This window comes from Lycorma delicatula, chromosome 3 (assembly GCF_047948215.1).
Source record: "Lycorma delicatula isolate Av1 chromosome 3, ASM4794821v1, whole genome shotgun sequence".
NCBI lineage: Eukaryota > Metazoa > Arthropoda > Insecta > Hemiptera > Fulgoridae > Lycorma > Lycorma delicatula.
The window spans coordinates 173,502,400-173,523,070 of NC_134457.1; the positions used below are offsets into that span (position 1 = coordinate 173,502,400).

A 20,671-nucleotide genomic window follows, 5' to 3' on the forward strand; every position below is an offset into this window, starting at 1 on the left:
AATTGGATTAGCTCTGCAATGGTGTAAATTCTGTTCACATGATTTTAAATAAAACTCATACATGCTTTTTCCTACTGCTATTTCTGTATGTCTTGCACATTTATTTTCATTTGCCAGTTATTACTTTATCCAGTTTTTAATTAACGAGAAGTTATCTCTAAATTAAAGACTGTTTCATTGTAAAAAAATTTATTCTGAAAACTTTATAAAAATTTTTTATTTTTCTTAAACTACATACCTTATACTAATTTTCTATATAATTGCCACATACAATTAATTATAATTGCGATATTATAATTAATTATATAATTGCGATACACCAGCTTCAATTTAGCCTCGTCGTATTCTGCTGCCAGTTCATTTAGCCACCGATTTTTAAGTTCATCATCACCCATAAATTGCTCACCACTCAAAAATTCTTTCTATTTTCAATTCAAATGTTAAGCAAAAGGAGGAAAGTCTGAACTATATGGTGGGTGATTGTAAATTTCCCATCCATGTGTTCTCAGTAAATCACATGTTGGACTCGCAGCATTTGGACGTGCATTATCGTGCAGCAGAACGATGCCATTGGTCAGCCGCCCACATCATCGATTTTGAATGGCGCATCGTAACTTATGTTAAGTTTCGCTGTAGAACACTGCTTTTATAGTCATTCCACATGGCCTGAAATCAATCAGCAGTATGCCAAACCAATTCCAAAAGACTGTGGCTATCAATTTGCATTGCCTAAATGATTATGGCTTGACCTTTGTTGGTCTGGTTCGTGATTGAGAATGATGCCATTCACTTGACTGCCGTTTTCTCTCTGGCGTGTAATCCGAAATCCATATTTCATTGCCGATAATAATTGAATTAAGAAACTCATCACCTTTTTCTTTGTAGTGGATCAAAAGTTCCAAAGCAGATCCCATTTGAATCTTTTTGTGTTCCATTAAGATATAGTAATTCTAGCCGAGAGTAAAAAGGATTTAGAAGAAACAATGAACGGCATAGATGAAGTCCTACGCAAGAACTATCGCATGAAAATAAACAAGAACAAAACAAAAGTAATGAAATGTAGTAGAAATAACAAAGATGGACCACTGAATGTGAAAATAGGAGGAGAAAAGATTATGGAGGTAGAAGAATTTTGTTATTTGGGAAGTAGAATTACTAAAGATGGACGAAGCAGGAGCGATATAAAATGCCGAATAGCACAAGCTAAACGGGCCTTCAGTAAGAAATATAATTTGTTTACATCAAAAATTAATTTAAATGTCAGGAAAAGATTTTTGAAAGTGTATGTTTGGAGTGTCGCTTTATATGGAAGTGAAACTTGGACAATCGGAGTATCTGAGAAGAAAAGATTAGAAGCTTTTGAAATGTGGTGCTATAGGAGAATGTTAAAAATCAGATGGGTGGATAAAGTGACAAATGAAGAGGTATTGCGGCAAATAGATGAAGAAAGAAGCATTTGGAAAAATACAGTTAAAAGAAGAGACAGACTTATAGGCCACATACTAAGGCATCCTGGAATAGTCACTTTAATATTGGAAGGACAGGTAGAAGGGAAAAATTGTGTAGGCAGGCCACGTTTGGAATATGTAAAACAAATTGTTAGGGATGTAGGATGTAGAGGGTATACTGAAATGAAACGACTAGCACTAGATAGGGAATCTTGGAGAGCTGCATCAAACCAGTTAAATGACTGAAGACAAAAAAAAAAAAAGATCTCATACACGTTTTTAAGTGTATCTTTTTAATAAGATAAACAGTGTGGAGGGAAGGAGATGATAAATGATTAAATGAAATTAGTGCTTCATCATACACATTAATTCTGTTATTTCTAAACCTTTCACACCATTTTCAGATCTTTCATTCATTACATTATCATTATACACAGCAACTAATTGCCTATGAATTTCAGCAGGCTTAACGTTTTGATGTTTTAAAAAACGTATGTCTCCATGTATTTCACAGTCGGCGGCAACATCGATTTTCCTATTCATTTTGTAACATAATAACTCAACGTAATCAAAGATATTACAACACAACAACTTACAGACAACAATGCAGTGTGTGCATTACTAGTGTGGCCATGAGTGACACAAGTTGGCCAACCTTAAGGAGAGAAATTTCCCAGCGGTCTTTATTTTAGAGATATCCCTCTTATGTAAAAGTAAATGAAAAAAGTAATGGTTTTTTTTTTAGATAATAGTAAATATTTGTTAATATATTATGAAAAAGTTAAACTGACAGAAGGTAAATGTAATAACATTAGAAAGAACATTTATCTCTCTTTAACAGAAATAAATTCTCTCTTATTTTAAATAAAAATTTAACTATTCTGATTATTTAATAATAAAATTGTAAACATTGTTAAGTTAGACTTACAAGACACCTACTGTTTGTAAAATTAAATTATATTTTATCTTTAGCTAGCAGTCAAAAAATTATTAAAATGGATTAAATTTAGCCCCCTGAAAAAATTTGAAATTATACTTGTCTCAGTTTCTTCAAAATTAAAAAAGTTAAGTTTTTAAAACTTCCATTGATCTGTAAAAAGACAGAACTTAAAAATGTTGTCAGAATTGGAGTATATGCCCAGAAATACGTAAATGATGGTTGGAATATCATCCTGACCTCCATAGGGGAAGACTTACTACAAATACAAATAAAAAATACTTCTTTTGGAACATTCTATTCTTGCATTTTAGCAAAGTTTTGGCTTGTGTATGGAGGTTTGGGAGTTTAAGTTTATAAAAAAGATTACTATTTCTGTTCTTGGTACACTTAACAAAATGGTTCAAAAGTGAATTTGGAGTATTAAGGAAATTAACATTGAGCCTTTTTCAGTGCTATTTTTGAGCTGGTGGTCAAGTGTGTACCTTCCTCAGTTTCACAATCTTGCTGTCTGAGAACTGTTACAATGGTTTTGCGCCCGTATTGTCTAGACGATTCATCTCCTTTTCATGGGGATTCAGATTGTTTTGGTGTACGATTTGTTTGAGCACCCGTTTAATAGCAGCAAAAAGAGTGACAATGACTCCTGGTCGCAAGTCACTGTTACAAGCAAAGGGGCCTTTACCCTTAGTCCTGCTCACGCTCTTTTAGAGCAGGACCCATAATCTGTAACTGTGTGTTGATCTTTGATTTCACACATTTGATCCAGTAGCGGCAAAGGGGTGCAAAGAGTAACAGGAGAATGCAGAAGGTCTCCAGCTGCCTGTGGCTCGCAGCGGGTAATCGTCACACTTGTGGGCTTATGCCCAATATCTCTGGATAGAAGGAATACAGTGAGCATTTTGTTCATATACTGTTAGGTCAGAGAGTGTCCAACCATGACCGATTTTAGGGAGGTAGGTAAGAAGCCTAGCTGGAGAAGGGGGCCGGAGCTTTTTCCTTCAACCTCCTCAAACACTGATTCTGACAAGATGCTTTGGAAGTGGATATAGGGGTAACCACCCAAGAGGGTATGAACCCACTCATTGAAGAGCTTTCACAAGCCAAGGGCAGGCCTGGCAGCTCTGCCCCATTGGCCCTTGATGTTTTGGTGGAACTAGATGGCTTATATTCCTATCTAGCAAATCCCAAGAGTACCAATACAGCTACCAAGCGGAGTTTATTGCCTCGTCTAGAATTCTTCCAAGCGCCTTTCACAGCTTTCGTGGAGGGTTTTAAAAACCTTGCCTCAAAGCCTAAGGAAGTAACTGCAGTTTGAAACCGGCCCCAGTCCCAGTGCAGTCATGTAGGTATGCTGAGATTGTTAGGGGCAGACATGAAAAAAGCTAGTCCAAGAAACCTTTGCATTTGTCAGCAGAGTAGAGGGTTCTACTGTGTCCAGCAGTCAGCTGAAGAAAGACCTCCAGGTCACCCTTTGGGACGACTGGAAGGGTCTTAAAATCAGACACATCAAACAGACCAGCAAGGGATTAGTTGTAGTAGCAGATAATACAGAGACCATTCAGGCAATTAGAGATTCCACTGCAGTTAAGTGATTGAATGTAAAAATAGACCCGAAGAGAACACGTAGACCCCGCATTATAGTCTACGATATTGGTCGTAGCCTTACTGATGAGGATATTTTGTCCCTCATTAGGGAGCAGAACACTTGATTTGGATGAAGCCACCATCCAGTAGGACTGCAGGCTGTTCTTTAAAACAGGTAGGTGTGATACCCAGAAATATCACAAAGTCTTTGAAGTGGGTTCTGGTCTCTTTCAAAAATTTACATCTGCAGGCAGACTGTTTATCGATTTAGGGTTCTGTCGGGTAAAAGAGTACGTGGATGTATAAAAATGTTTCAAGTGCTGCAGATATGGTCACAGGGCTAAATTTTGTAAGTTTGCCTTAATGTGTGCCCATTGAGGTGAGGAGGGCCACAAACGTAATGATTGTTCGCATAGGTCCAAGGCTCCAGCCTGTGCTAACTATAAGAGATTGCACAAGAAATATGAGCGCCAAGTTGTTAGTAAGGAGTGTGGCTGTTACATAAGAACTGTTGAGCTATACTTTAATTCCGTAGATAGTTAGGTTTGGTCAACTTAATGCCCAGGGTGCTTATGTAGTCCAGTTTGAGTTAGGTGAGGTTGTAGAGAGATGGAGCCTTGATGTTGCCCTTCTGCAGCACCCATATGGAATTAGGGGTAATCTGCTGGGCTCTCACAGCTGGAAAAAGTTTTGTGTAGGGCATACCTGTATGTTTGCTATTCTGTGCAGAAAGTTGCTTGATAGTGTCTTTATACGGCAGGTTTCTGACACGCATCATGTTGTGGTCAGACCTGCCATTCGCAGACAGAACCTACAGTTGTTAGTTGATATTTCCAATACAGGGATCCCACTGAGGAACGTCTAACAAGATCCTTCATATTGTGGGTAATGGTCCAATCCTTATTGGTGCCGATGTTAATGTGAAGTCACTTCTCTGGCACAGTGGGATCACTGATCATAGCGGTGACTTAATGGATAGTTTTATCGCGCAGCATAATTTTGAAGTCTTTAATTTTGCAGACCAGCTGGCCACTTACATTGGTTTGGTTGACAGACAAAGGGCCTTTTCAGGTACAAATATTGACATCACCATTGGTAGGGACATCCCTGGCAGGATCTTTGACTGGTCTGTGGTCGACGACTGTGCTAGCGATCATTGATTGATACTGTTTGAAATAGCGGATGAGCTGCACAACGGCCATGGGGGCACTTCCTGCATAGGTTGGCGGACTGGCCAAAATTCTTCTCTTTGTTGGAGTCCAGACTGGAGCTTTTTCTTGAGAACCTTGACGGCCTGCTATTAAATGTCCTGACAGAAAATTTCATTTCTGTGGTGGTGGCAGCAGCTGAAGCCGCCATTCCTAGAGGCACTGGCTGGGAATGTATATCTGGTTGGTGGTCTCGGAATCTGACAGTAATGAAGCGTAGTCTGTGAATCGACACAGAAGGGCTGTGCAATGAGATCCCAGTCGGCATGCGGCTGTAACTGCTGATTACCACAGAAGGTGGGCTAGGTACTTTCATAGCATTAGGTCCTCCAAGCGTAATTCCTGGCGCTCCATTGTTCAGGAGCAAGGAAATAGAGACCCTTGGGGCATTATGTATAGAGCCCTTGGACATAAGCGCAGGAAATTTCCTCTTGTCAGCTTTGTCGACCCGCAAGTGTGGTAATTGATAAGGACCGTGTCCTTAATATTTTGCTGAATGATTGCTCCTGGATGACACTATGGTGGGTGAGGTTTCATACCACTGGCGTGTCTGGTTGGAAGTCGCGATTTACGAGACTGACTTACAATCTTCCGAGATCACTGAGGCAGAGTTGCAACATGTGATCTGAAGTATGGCACGGCACAAGGCCCTCGGATATGATTGTATCACAGTGGAGCTCCTCGTCTGGGTGCTTCCAGTAGTTCTTGGTCCACTAACTAGAACATATAGTCGGTTGCTCTTCGCCAGCCACTTTCCGGCATGTTAGAAGTGTGGAGACTTGGTATTGTTGTTCAAAGGAGGCGACAAAGATCCTACTGTTAGTTCTTCTTACTGTCCACTAATGCTCTTGTTTATGATTTGCAAGGTTTTTGAGAAGGTCCTATATTTGCGCATTAATGCTAGATTGGTCACTGATTGTTTGCTGATGGACGACCAGTATGGTTTCCGACTGGGCAAGAGTACTGAGGTTGCCATACTAAAGGTGATGGGTATAGCTTCTTCTAGTTCATGCAAATATGTATTAGGGAATTTTTCTGGACATATCTAGGGTATTTAATAGCTTATGGTGGCCCTCTGCCCTGCTTCAGATGCAGAAGCGTAAGTGTACACGAAATGAATTAGAAGTGCTCTCAAGTTATTTCAGTCATCAAACCATTTCCCTGCGTGATGGCGGCTCGGGGGTTTGCAAAACCTTAACTAAAGGATGCCCTCAGGACAGTGTTCCGAGTCCCCTTCTTTAGATCATAGAGTTTGATTCCATGTTGCATTTGAGGTTGTCGTGTCGTCACTTATGCTGACTAATGCTGCTACTGATTGAAGGGGATTTGCGTAATGAGTTAGAGTTCCGAGCTGCTCGTGCTTATGAGAGAGACACTTCGGCTGTGGAGTCTCCAACATAAGATGATTTCAGCTCAGAGAAAACCACAGTGCTGTTGCTTAAGGGCTGATTGGCTGCTTTCCGATGAATCCGGGTTCGGATGGTAGGTCTCCCCATTTGATTATGGCTCAAAACTACCTGGGTGATTTCCTTGATGAGAATTTTCAGTTCAAGGAAGATCAACAGTATGTAGCAAAAAAGGCCGCTGATGGTTTTCATGGAATCCTTGGAGTGATTCATCCTGATTCAGGGTTGAATTACCATACCATGCGTATTCTTTAGAAAGGTGTTAGTGAGACTATTATGCTATATGCTGCACCTGTCGGGCTTACCGTTTGGCTTTTAGGTGTTATGCGGACAATTTGTTGCGGGCCCAGCGACTCCTCTTGCTGGCTGTTGTAGGAAGTTACGTAACAGTCTCGTGGGACGCATTCTTTGTTATAGCTCAGAGTCAAATCCAATAGATATTTTGGCTAATGAGTATATGGAACGCTACATTTCCAAAGTAAATAACCTATTGATGTCGGAACAAAAGCAGGAGATTGAAGACTGGGGCCTTGCGTCTTGGCAGGTTAGGTGGGATGAGTCCCCACTGGTTGCTACATGCATGGTATATTTCCTATAGTGTCTGATTTAGATGCGATTAGATGGGTTTCCCCCAATCTGTATATCACACAGTTTCTCTCCGGGCATGGTGCCTTTTGGACTCATTTGACTAGGTTTTGTTTGGTAGATTCGAGTCAATGCCCAGATTGTGGGACTGATGATACAGTGGACCAAGTCCTCTATGTCTGTCCCTGATATGTGATGAAACATTTATGAGCTGTTAGGGAACTTGATAGAATTAATTCCTTTCTGGATCTCTGTATTAACTGGATGATCCACAAGGAGTTTTCTTCGCACCCTTATGTAGGTCTGCAGAGGAAGTTTAGTTGAGCTATTTGATCATGGCTAGAGTTTCGGCCTAGCCATTGGTTTGGTTGGAGGTAGGCACATTGGCATCATGCCTCAGTTATGTTGTTATTGTTTATGATTCGATTTGGTACTCCTGCTGGCGGTGGTGGCCACACTGCCAGGGAATGGTAGCCTGTGAAAGTAATGGCCTAATCAGTTTTATTCTGGGTATTGTTAAGATAAATTTTTGTGACTTCTTATTGATGAGATACATGGATTCAAAGGCAGGCTTCATCATTCATTTTATGTGGTTTATTAATTACAAAGAACTTACTAAACAATAAATAAAATCTCAAAGATAAGTGTTGTTGAATACATAGAAAAATTAACAAATAAATTATGATACCTAGCTGAGTATTAATGTGATGTATATCCTATCTTTTTCATAATAAAATAATCAACTTGGTAACTATGTTCACTACTAAGAACATTGTTGGTGGATTTAAAGATTGCTGTTGATTATAAACAAGGAATGACAGTTACATGATTCCTCATTGCGTAATAATTGATCTATTGCTTCTATTCTAATTTTTATACTTTCAAGTAAATTCTACTTGCTTATAGTATATTCCTTCTCTAAACTTTATTCATTGGGAAGTAAAATAAAACATTTTATTAAATTCCACTGTTTTCTATTTAAACACCAGTCCAAATTATAAGTGGTTAAAATTTCTATTGTAAAATAGTGCATTAATGTAAAAAAATTGTTGAGATATGATATCTGGGTGCATAAACTTTATGAAACATATCGTAACTAAAATGGACAAAATAGTCCAAAATTTGATGATGACAAAATAAAATTCTACCTGTTGAACATGTTATTGATAAGTACACATTTTTAGAAATTGTTTTGTAAAGTTATGATGCTTGGAAATCTCATATATAAAAAAGAATGTGAAGTGTTCTGGTTTTGATTAAAAACAAGAAATTCACATCAGTAATGTAGAAAAGTTTGATTTAGTCTTTGATATTTTATGTTAATAGGAATTGATACAAAGTTAGTCAATATTGCATAGCATTGCATGCACTTTTATATTAACCAATATTTTATATTATATAACCAATAAGGGAATAAAAGGAGAAATTGCAATCTGTATTATAAAGACATGTTTAGAATATACCTTCTGGAATTGCCTTACATTTTGTAATTTATTTTTATTTTTTATTTTTATTTATTTACTCATTTAGTTCTGTATTTTTATTAGGTTTGTTTGGAGTTTTGACAACATCACTGACAGTATTTTTAGGAGTAGCAGCTGGTCGTATTATCCTTTGTTCTAATTCCACTGGAGGAAGAGTAAAACGTTGGATAATTTATGCAGTTAAAACGGTAAATATCTCTATTAATTTATTATGAAAGATAAGTATTTTTATTGTTTGATACTGTAATAAAACCATAAAATCTGACTACTAAGATCTAGTGTAAAATTATGAAAGATGTTTGAATTATGTGTTTTGAAAATTATTCATTAAAGCCTATTTAAGTGGCCACCCCACGACTAGAAAATCAATATTTTTACAGGGGGTAAAAGCCTATACTGCATGGTGACTGTTTAAATAAGGTGAGAGGATGGTAATGCTGCTTTTTTTATTTTATCTGAATTTTCTGTGAACATATCTCTCTGCTTTATTTCTATTCTTTAAAAATAATCAGAATTAAGGTTTTGAGAGTTGATAAATCAATCTCACTTTACTTCAACAGAACATACCCCAGAAAATGTAAGTAAATGTTTATCTGGCCAAGTGTGACCAAGAAATTGTAATAGCCAAACAATATACATTTTTATGGCAATAAACAATAATACAAGATGGTATAAAAAAGTTTTGAGACTACTTTTGTAATACATCATATGGCTGGCAAATTCGTCCCCAGGCTGCTGACCCAGGAGCAGAAGGAATATCGCATCAAGTTCTGTCAAGAACTACATCAGTGTGCCATGGATAACCCATCTTTCATGTTAAGAATCATTACTGGTGATGAAACTTAGGTGTAAAGGTATGACCAAAAAAGTCGAGACAGTTCTGCAGTTCAAACATGTGCGCTCATCATCTTTTTCAACATTTGTGACATTGTACACCAAGAATTGATCCCCAGTGGTTAGACCATCAATAGCAAGTTTTACCAGGCTAAGGGAGGACATTCGGTGAAAGCAACCAGAGCTATGGCATGCAAGAACTGGATGCTCCATGATAATGATGCACCCTGTCACCGCACACGAGTTTCTTGCAAGTCACAATATGATCTCAATTCTGCACGTGCTGTACTCTCCAGATTTGGCTCCTGCAGTTGAAAATCTAGCTTACAGGGCGCTGTTTTGATGCCATTGCAGAGATCTAGCCCAAATCATAGAAGCTACTTGCCATGCTTCGAGAAGTGGACTTCCAGGACACATTCCAAAAATGGCAAGAACACTGGGAATGCTGTATTGCTGTGCAAGGGTCACTTTAAAGGTAGTGTCACTTTGAAGGTAACAGTGTGTATACTTAGTAGTAGTTTCTTGTCAACAGAGCTGGTCATAAAACCTTTTGATAACCCCTCATATTTGACATGTTAATCATAAAGATTTCTTTTAAAAAACTAGGTAAATCTATTTTTAATAAAAAAACGGTCATATGAAAGAAAGAGCTACTCCCTGTTTATCAAAACAAGCAAACACAGCACAGGCTCAAACATTGTTATGAATATACACCTAAACACAAAATCTTAAATCTAAATTTAAATGTATTTTGAATTATATTTAATGAAAAATGTTTATTGTTATCCATAAATAAAAAACCTGTATATCATTGTTACTCATTTAGATAACAACTTTCTATTTACTAACTTATTTTGGCTATCAAGGATTCACTTAGCCTATAATAAGATCCAAAGTTATTATTAATGAAATCTAATTGGAAAAATAGTATAAAATTTATTTGTAAATAATCTATTTGACAGAAGTAAATCCATTATTAGTTCAGTTTGATGTTATACAGGTACACAAAAATGAATGTTGGGATTTTAAAGTTATTTAATATATTTTAAGAAAGATTAATTAATATAACTTAACTCTTATTATCAGTTTTAAGCTTTTAATCATCATTATATGTGGTTTTGATAATTTTTATTGTTTTAGGGTATATCAGCGGGATTTCTTTGCAATTGGTCAAAGAATGATGGTTTTATTCCTATAAATAAAAATTTGTGGTCTTTGTCATTTGTGTTTATTACTGCATGTACAGCTTTCATTATGTTTTTTGTACTTTATCTTATTGTTGATCATTGGAAGATATGGTCCGGAAAGCCATTTTCACAAGCAGGTGAGATATTATACTATGAATATATTTACATAAACATTAAAACAATTTTTTTTTTCAGATGTAAAAATTTTTGACTTTTGTGTGTTATTTTATTTTTCTATTTTCCTTTTTTTAATTGAAACATTGATTTATCAATTCAAAATATTAAAAAAAAGTGATAAATAAGAATTCATATTATAAACTATTATTTTAAAATTAGACTGCTAGTTTTTGTGATTTTACACACAGAATTTGTTGTAAAGGAGATCATGCATCCTGATTGGTTTTTAAAGGTTTTAATTTTTCTGTAGGCAGTTCTACGTGTCTTCTCTTTCCAGCACAGTCCCTCATTATTGTCAGATACTTCAACTTCACTTGAATCTTCTTCACCTAGCACTTTCCTTTATATTTAAGCACAAAAGAGGCAATTTATTTTTTCTATCTGTTTTCCTACGTAAACAGTTCTTTTTAGAAATATTTAATCCAATTTCATTTCCTTTTGCACAAGAAGAAATAGAAAAGGTTGAAAGAATAAAAACAAGAAGTGTTCCAAAAGAATAAATAAAGCCTTTTGCAGAAGTTAAAAACTATTGAAAACTAAACACTTACTAACCCGTTACTCGTTACCTGCAGTCACAAGAGTTAGGTGATGTACAGTTACTTTTAGTAAAAAGAGTATTATGACTTGTAAGAACTCATAAAATATGAGTTGTACATTAACTGTTATAATTTTAATAAGTCAAGACAAAATTGTCACAATAAAAATAAAAATAAAAATTAGCACAGCCCTCACCAGCCAGTAATGCTGGGTTAAATGAGATGTCTTTTCCTTAATAAGGTGTTGTCAGGCTTAGAATATTTTTACTTTCAACACCAACATAGGCAGTAATATTTTCTAAAAATAATTTTTGAACCTAAAATATTTTCTTTTGAAATTTTTTTAAACATTTTATTTACTTTAAAGTGCCATAATACAGAGTTGAATTATGTTTTTATTTGGATATACTGGTTTAATAAAGAGTATTTTATACATCTTTCTCTTGATAAGAAAATAAGTAAAAACAAAAAATAGTATGTTATGCAATGAGCCTATAATGATAGCCATTGATGCACAGGTATGAAATAAGTTATGATATGAGCCTTGGTAAGCATCGTAAACTGCGCAAAGTGCATTAATGGCCATTATAGAGAGTTGCATACCGTTTTTTTTTTCTATGGCTGAGAAAATATTGGAATAGTTGATTTAAATCATTGATAGAATACATTGTTTACCAAATATTTTTTTAATTTTTCAAAAATTATAAAATTAATATAATTTCTTCCCTTATTTATTCAATGGTTTTCTTATGTTCAAAATCCTATATAGGTCAAATTTAGTAATTGAAATTTGACACACTTCCCATTATCCAATTAGGCTGAAATTTTGCACATAGATTTGGTTCTGATGATAATATAATATTATAATATTTAATATCATTCCAAACCCAATATGGCGGTCACTGTGAAAATATATTTCTGTGTAATATATTTCGGATTACAAATTATATGTTTCGGTAACTAAGGGTTTAATATAAGCTCTATATACCATACTTAAATATATCAAGGGCAGCAAAACGATTTTGTTACATTAACAAAATGGATTTGTTACTATATCCTATTGTTATTGATTTGTTTCTGTAAGTTATCTGATTTTGTTACAATGACAAACCGATTTGTTATCATAAGCAAATGAATTTTGTTATAACTAAATCATTTTCATCCCATCTTTTGTTATTTTTAACAAAATCGTTTTTCTTCGTGTCAGAATAGTAAAGATTCTCATGGGAACAAAAAATGAAACCAAAGAATATAAAACAAAAAGAAGCTGCAACACAACATGAAAGATGGAGAAATCACATCAAAAATACCATGAAAAGCAAAAATGAAAGTGAAAAGGTGAAGCGAGCGAGAGTTAATTTTATACTTTATTTTTTATGCGGGGCTAGTAGAGTTAGGTAGAAGTAGATAAAATTATAAACCAGTGTGAATGAATTGAATAGCATTTGAATGAACAATTACAGGCAGGAGACTAAAAAGTAAAAAATTAAAAACATTGGTTTTTTTTTTTATAAACAAAATTGCTCTAAAAAGTAGAAAATAATTTTTCAGTGATAACAGGATAAAATAATTTTCAATATTTGTAAAAAGAAAACCATTTCGTGTTCATAAAATATTATTGAAGAATTCAAATAGGTGTTTGGTGAGAATTAATATAGGTAAAAATGTGAAGATAAATTAAAATGATTAGACAAAGTAATATTTTATGAGCACAGAATGGTTTTCTTTTTACAAATGTTGAAAATCATTTTGATAATCTTATGTTCACTAAAAATTATTTTCTACTTTCTAGAGCAATTTTATTTTAAAAGAAAACCATTGTTTTAAAATCTTTTTTTAAATTAATTTCTTTCTTTCTTATATAAATACTGTAACATACACAGCTATAGCTAGGCTTACCATATGTCCAGGATTAGCCCGGACAGTCCTGGTTTTTTAGTGGTGTTCGGGGTTTGAGAATTTTGTGACTGGTGAGGATTTTTTTAAATTTTTGACTATGTGTTTGACATCGTGTTTTTAAACATTCTCTTACAGCCGTGCATCTCTCAGCCAACCTTGTAGCAAGTGCTGACATCAATTTTGATGGAGGCATGGCTACCATTATAGACACAAATTTTTACTTAGTCATTGGCAACACAACAGGAGTAATGTGTTGCCAGAAGTAATGTGGAATAACAGGAGTAATGTGTTGTATGAAATAACTTGTCTGCATGTTTTTGATCATTTTATATCTATTCGTTTTTGTCTCGTCATTTAGCAATGGGAAAAAAAAATATGTGTTTAATGATAACCTGCAACAGAATACAAATTATTGAAATTGTGTAATGACAGTAACAATGAACGTGTTAATTGCACACTATGTACTGGAGAATTTTCTGTTGCACATAAAGGAAAGGGTGATATTGAAGACCACGTAAAAACAGCCAAACATAGGAGTGCATTATTTTGTCATTTATATTTGATAATGTGTTGCGTTCTTTGGAAAACATTAATTATGTAACAGTAACAATGGATAGCTCAAACAGAAGTGAAGTAAAATTTGTTCCAATTTTTGTAAGATATTTCAGTCTGGAGGTGGGAATTCAAGTTTAAATTTTAAATTTCGATGAAGTGTCAGGTGAAATTGCTTAAATTTTGACTCAATATCTTTTGCAGTGTGTGAAAAAATACAAACTTGAAGAAGTTGGTTTGTTATACTGCAGATAACACTAATAGTAATTTTGGTGGTGTGAAGAGAAAGGGGAATAAAAATGTGTTCAGAAAAGTTCAAAGTTATTTAGATAGACCTGTTTTAAGAATTAGTTGTTTATACTGAATTGTGTACAATGTGAGCCCACATTATTGTTATAAAAATTTCACATATATACAATAAGTGTAACGAAACTTAGAGTCTGTGAATTTGTGGAAATAGATTACAAAAAATATTATCTCATAGCAGCACAAGGTTCCTTAGGTTGTTATCTGCAATAGAAAGAATTCTTTCCATTTTTAATGGCCTGAAATCGTACTTCTTATTTTGTGACCAATGCCCAAAATTATTATTTGATTTTTTTTGAAAATCTAGAAAGTACATTGTTTTTGAAATTTTTATGTGGTTCTCTACAGTTATTTAATAATGTAATTCTGAAATTGGAAGCTAATTCCATCACAGCAACAGAAGCATTTCAAACATATTCTGAATAAATTTGTCAACTTCAGGAAAGAAAACCCACAAATTTATACCATCTTCTATCAAAGAATTGCTATGCATTCTAAAAGAAAATAATGATGTTCAGTAACAAAAATTCTTCTCAAATGTAGGCAATTTTTGTAATTCTAGTATCCAATACTTAGAGTACTGGAGAACCAGTTTTGATAAAGTTAGTAAATTTCAGTGGATAAATTTATGAACTGGAATTGCCTGGTCTGATTTAGAAGAGAGTGCACATGTTGTTAGTGAAATTATAAAATTCCATAAATGTTGATGACCTATTTGATGAATGTACATTGTTGAACCAGATAATTCAAAACCAAAGGGTAGGTTGTGGTTCAAGTTCAGAAAAAAGTACCAGTTACTGTTGAAGAGAAGTGGAAAACAATATTTAAGGGGTTTCAAAAGACTGATATTTCATGTTGCAATATTTCTAAAATGGTTGAGTTTGCGATTTCTTTGCCTGGGACATCTGTTCCAGTTGAGGGAGTTTTTTTCAATTACGGGGAACATTTGGTTTGCAGAAAAGGGTAGACTTTCAGTATCTACTGTTAAAACATCTACTAAATGTTAAAATTAATTTAGAACTTTCTTGTAGTGAGTTTTATGTAGTGAGTAATTAAAACAAACAAACGATTTCTGAAAAAAGTCATGTCTAGTGAAAAATACAACTTAATAAATAAAGTTTAATGTTTCAGTAAACTTAAGACCTTTAGGTAATTTCAAAAATATGTCCTGGGTTGGACTGAAAAATATATGGTAAGCCTAACTATAACATATCAATATGGTCTTTTGACCCATGTAAATATTCTATATTGTGCAACGGTTAAAATTTATTTGTAGAAATAATCATCCTCCTTGTACACTAGTTTATGTAGATTGTGCATTTGCATTCAAGTTTCTATTTGTTTTTTCGCCAGAATCCAATATTTTATTTGATAATTAAATATTATTATTTTTGGTTGACTCATCTACATACCAGCCATTGCTGTAGGTTTTCACCCCCTCTCATGTTGCTTAATCAAAGTATCACCACCAGCATCAACTAACAGAGTTGCAGAGCTTCAAAGACAATAACTTCTGTATGAGTTTATATCTGGAAGATTCAGATATGTAGCTATTAAGCAAATAGCTTCATATTTGAATCTTCTATTTTTTGTATTCAGTATACCGTATCTGGAAGTGCTGATCCAAGATCATTATATTTTATGTTTTGTAGTTCTCTTCAACAAGTTTCCACTATTTCAAAAAACAAATTATCTGGAAGAAAGTAAATTGTATTTAAATCTTTTTGAAATTCACAGATTAGAAAGAATATATGGAATAAATTTAATGTATATTTAGTAAGTTTCTATTAAATTAAAAAAAGGAAATATTACTTAAAAAAAAAGTTCATCAGCTGGATTTGTACCTCACCTTTGATCTGAGCTGATATCACTAGTGGGGTGGTAGTGGTCCAGTGTCTTAACCATTCGTACAACTCGACCACTGGCATCTACTCCGTATAACAAACTTTATATTATAAAACAATGGTAGTCTCCACTGTGATTCCACTAGAGAATTGCCTAGTTATAGAATTTTCAGATGAAGAAATTTAAAATGGATTATATGCGTGTTTAATTATAATTAAATTATTTCATTATGCGTGTGCATAAATTAAAATGATTAAATAAATAAGAAACCATGTATAAGCATGAAATTAAAAGATTTCTGTAAACAATGCAGTGTGTTCAAAAGAACAGAAGTATAAAATCTATTATAGGCTTTGTTTAAAATGGTACTCTGAAATTTACTTACCATTTCCAAAAGAAACTGGTTGTCGGGTAATTCAATTAGAAAATTTTTTATTTCTTCAGATGAAAATATTTAAGATCTTTTCCTTAGCCTTCTGATTTTCTTTCTAAAAATCAATCAGCTTAGCATATTTTGTTATATCTGCTGCATGATTCAAATATAGAGTAGATTTTATTATTGAATAATGTGTTCAAAGAGATGTTGATTTCACTTTTTTAGACAGTTTTTTCAAAATAAACAAGCAGTACATTTTTCAAGAACTAGTTTGTTCACTAATTTCCAATCCATGAACTGACTGAATAATTTTCATAAAGTTTTTTTGATTTCTGTGGCAATAAGTTATTAGTCACAAGTTCTGCCTTTTCTTTACTATCAATCTGTGTTAATGACATATCTTCCTCAAAATTTGACTTAATTAATAAAATGATAAACAGTGTAATATAGAAACTTTTACCTATTGGTGTACTTTCAAATTAACCTTTGCTTGCTAACTACTAAAAAAGATTAAAATCAAAGTAAAAAAACTACTGATATATTAAACAACAATCACTTCTGATTGGCCATTGGTTGAAAAGAGTAAGCTTTTGATTGATTGAACACCTGTATCATAATGAAAGTCTGTTTCATAATGATCCTCATTATGATACAGGTTCAAGCAACATAATTCAAAGATTACAGTACAGCCATAGAAAAAAATAAATATATTTGTAATTAATTTTTTGAAGAATATGCAGTCTCAAAAAAAATCATGCATCATTATAATTCTAGGAAGTAAAATGAAAATTACTGTAAATTCAGCTAAGCCATACATCATTCTGATAGACGTTAAGGATTAGTAATGAGACCTCTGTTATATTAAGTTTAATTAGAATTGTTGACAAGTTGTATTGGTAAATATTTTATTGTTTACTTAAGGAATGTGGCAGCAACAACCACCAGCAGGAAGCAAACCAATAGATAAACATGTAGTAAACATTTCGGGCTATTGGTAGTATTAGAATGTGTTTCCCAAACCAACAATAGTGTTACTAAATTCTGTTTTATTAATTTATTGATTATCATATTTTGTTTCTTATTGTTTATTTATAATGTTTTGAATAGTAATTTAGCGTTGTTTATTGTTATTTAAGTTAAATTTGTAGATTTTACAAAAAATGTTATACTAGGGACCTATCAAAAAGTAAGTTACACCCCCTCTATGAAACAAACATATTTCCTAAACACTTTTCATACCTTGTGACAAGTTTTTCAATTCCACTCCCATAAAAATTTCATCCAATCCTTCTGCCATTTAGGGACTGCTTCCTTCAGTTTATCATCAGTAGTGAAATGCTCCCAGGTCTCGCTTGAGAGGACCAAACAGGTTGTAGTCGCAGGGTTCTAGGTCAGGGCTGTAAGTTGGATGAGACCACACTTCCCACTTAAATTTTTGCAGAAAAACTCCTTTGTCACATGAACTGAATTATGAGTAGTGTTGTCGTGAAGAAAAATGACCCCATCGCTCAGTTTTCCGGGCCTTCGATCTTTAATGGCGTTACGCAATTTTTATAAACTCTCACAGTAAGATTCAGCATTGATTGTTTTTCCTCGGGGCATAAATCCACAGTAAACAGCTCCCTCAGAATTGAAAAAGACTGTCAGCTTAACCTTTCGAACATGTGAGAATGTTTTCATTTTTTTTAGCTGAAGTAAATTTTTGTGTCTCCATTCATGTAATGCTCATTTAGATCTCAAGAGGAGGAGGAAACATTTGGCACCATTTTATGATCATGGGGCATGAAATTGCATTTGCACCATATAGCTCAACAATTTGGTGATGAATTTCACAACAATTGTAATTTTCTGCCCACAAAAATCAGACTACAGAATGCACTTCTATGCTGGACGAAACCTTTAGAGGACATGCCCTATTGACAATGACACTACACACTTACTGAATGTCATACAGAATTGCTGCTGAAGGAGCGTGAAGGCAACACAACCAGTGCTGCCACCACAAGATATTAATATATCCCTTTCAGTTCAAGAACATGGCAAGGGTGTAACTTATTTTTTTATCCACCTCTGATAGTACTGAAGTTTGAGATTAATATTTATATTTAAAATACTATTGCAGTAAATTGAAAATTTAAAAAAAAACAAGTGGAAATTTCACATAGAAATTAAAAATGAATGCTGTGCAATCAGGCAAATTATGTTGATTTGTGTTAAAGAACTGTATGGTTTAATTGGTTCTTAAAAACGGACTAAATGACAATTTAAGATTTCTTGTTCCTATGTTTTTGGTTGATGTGATGTTGAGGGAGGCTCAATCAGTTCATTTTTTATAAGAGTGTGCAGTTTAGTTACAGTAAATAGTGTAAAAAGTATGTTCTTTCTTAATTCAGCCGTCTGAAAAATGAATAATCTGCTCAAACCAGCGGTTTCTAACCTTTATACTGTTATGCCTCCTTAAAAAAAATTTTTTTTCTGCGTCTCTATCTTTTAATAGATATAATAATAATATAAACATATTTAAAATAATAATTTTATTACAAAAAAATACTGAATGCTTCAATTAACAGAATAAGATTTTGCTATAACAATACAAACACGCATATTTATTTTTATATTAAATTACTAATTAAGCTACATCTAACACATCAAAATTTAATGCGAGGGTAGTTGTTGTTTATTGACACAAAGTTTATCAAATCTTGGAGGAAATGTGGAGAGTGCCTGTCATAACTCTTTTTTGACTATTAACCTGGTTTGATATTTGGTTTTATTGCAGCCAGTGTTGAAAACCCGTTTCACATAAATAAGACATTACAAACAGTAGAAGCACTTGCATTGCTTTGCCGTACAAAGATTCATACTCTCCACTAAGATTCTTCCAAAATTGAATTATGGTTTCATTTTGAAACTTTTGTTTCAGTAAGCTATCGCATGATTATTCTATCAATTTTTCTTTTTTGATGGTTGTCAACTCAAATTTGTCTTCTTTGTTGTCGATAAATGAATTCTGTATCCACAAAAATTTGAGAAATCAAGGTCTTTGAAATACTTTGAAAAATGCAACACTAAACCATTCAAGTGTTCAATAAAAAGATTTTTGCTTGTTTCAGTATTGGCTGTTGGCCAGAAATCTTTTGAAAGTGAAAACATATCCAACTCATTCGTTTATAAATTTGATTTCCATAACTTCATCTTTTTAATGAAAGCTTTTACTGTGTCTTTTTGAACAAGGGGATGCAAGGTTGATTTATTTAAATCATTCAATTTTCCAAAAATGTCAACCAAATAGGCAAGTTTAACAATAACAATATCATTCATCCACAAGTGTGCCTCTTCTTGGTGGTTTTCTTTGAGAAAGGTTGTTAATTCTTTGAGCTCAAACACCCTCTGAATCACTTTTGCACGAGATAGCCAGCGAATTTCACAGTGACACAGAAGTGAGGTAGCTTCCATATCAACACACAGCTTTGCAAACAGCGTGGCTCGCAAAGGACTGTTCTTAATGTAGTTTATCATTTTTATAACTCGTAAAAATGTTGTTCAGTTCCTCGCTCATATTTTTTGGCACTAAAGCTGCTCTGTAAAGCATACAGTGCATCCAGATAGCATGTGGTACTTTCTTTTTGACTATTGCTTGAAGACCTGTTTTGTGTCCGGACATTGAGTAAGCTTTGTTGGTACTAAGTCCAATGCAATTATTCCACATGATGTCGTTTTCTTAAAAAAAGACTGTCTGTTGTATTAAACATCTTAATGGATGTGATTTTTCCAGGAATGGGTTTGCAAAATAATATATCTTCTAATATATTATTTTCTGCAACATATTGAAAGTATGCAATTAAAATGGCATTTTCAACTATATCGCTTGCCTCATCTACTTGAATGGAGAATTTTGAAGTATGCAGCTGAGAAACTAATTGATCACAAATATCTTCAGATATATCATTGATTCTCCTTCCGACTGTATTGTCAGCAAGCGTAATTTGTTGCAACTGTTTTGCATATGATTTGCTGAACATTTTTCAAACCATGTCAATAGCTGTTGGAAAAATTAGGATTTCTCCTATTGTATGTGGTTTCTTACATTTTGCAATTTGGTAAGAGAAATGATACGAAGCCAATAATGCTTTTGGTGTAACTGAAAGTATTTTTGTAAACATTTGCTTCTGAATATTTATCTCGTCCAATTTTCTTTGAAAACTTTCTATGGGCTTTCCAATGTACTCAGAATGTGCTGTCTTAATTTGACTGGTCTCATACTATCTGAAGCCAAATCTTTCAAACACAACAAATACATTGGT

General features: G+C 33.8%; 1 protein-coding gene across 1 annotated transcript in view; it reads left to right on the forward strand.

Annotated features, from left to right (window-relative positions):
- Nucleotides 1-20,671, forward strand: part of LOC142322225 (heparan-alpha-glucosaminide N-acetyltransferase-like) — a 67,529-nt gene that overhangs the window by 44,658 nt on the left and 2,200 nt on the right. The window contains exons 11-12 of the mRNA XM_075361048.1: nucleotides 8,719-8,843; nucleotides 10,630-10,813. Of these exons, the coding sequence (XP_075217163.1) occupies nucleotides 8,719-8,843; nucleotides 10,630-10,813 (309 nt within the window). The remainder of the gene's footprint in view (nucleotides 1-8,718; nucleotides 8,844-10,629; nucleotides 10,814-20,671) is intronic.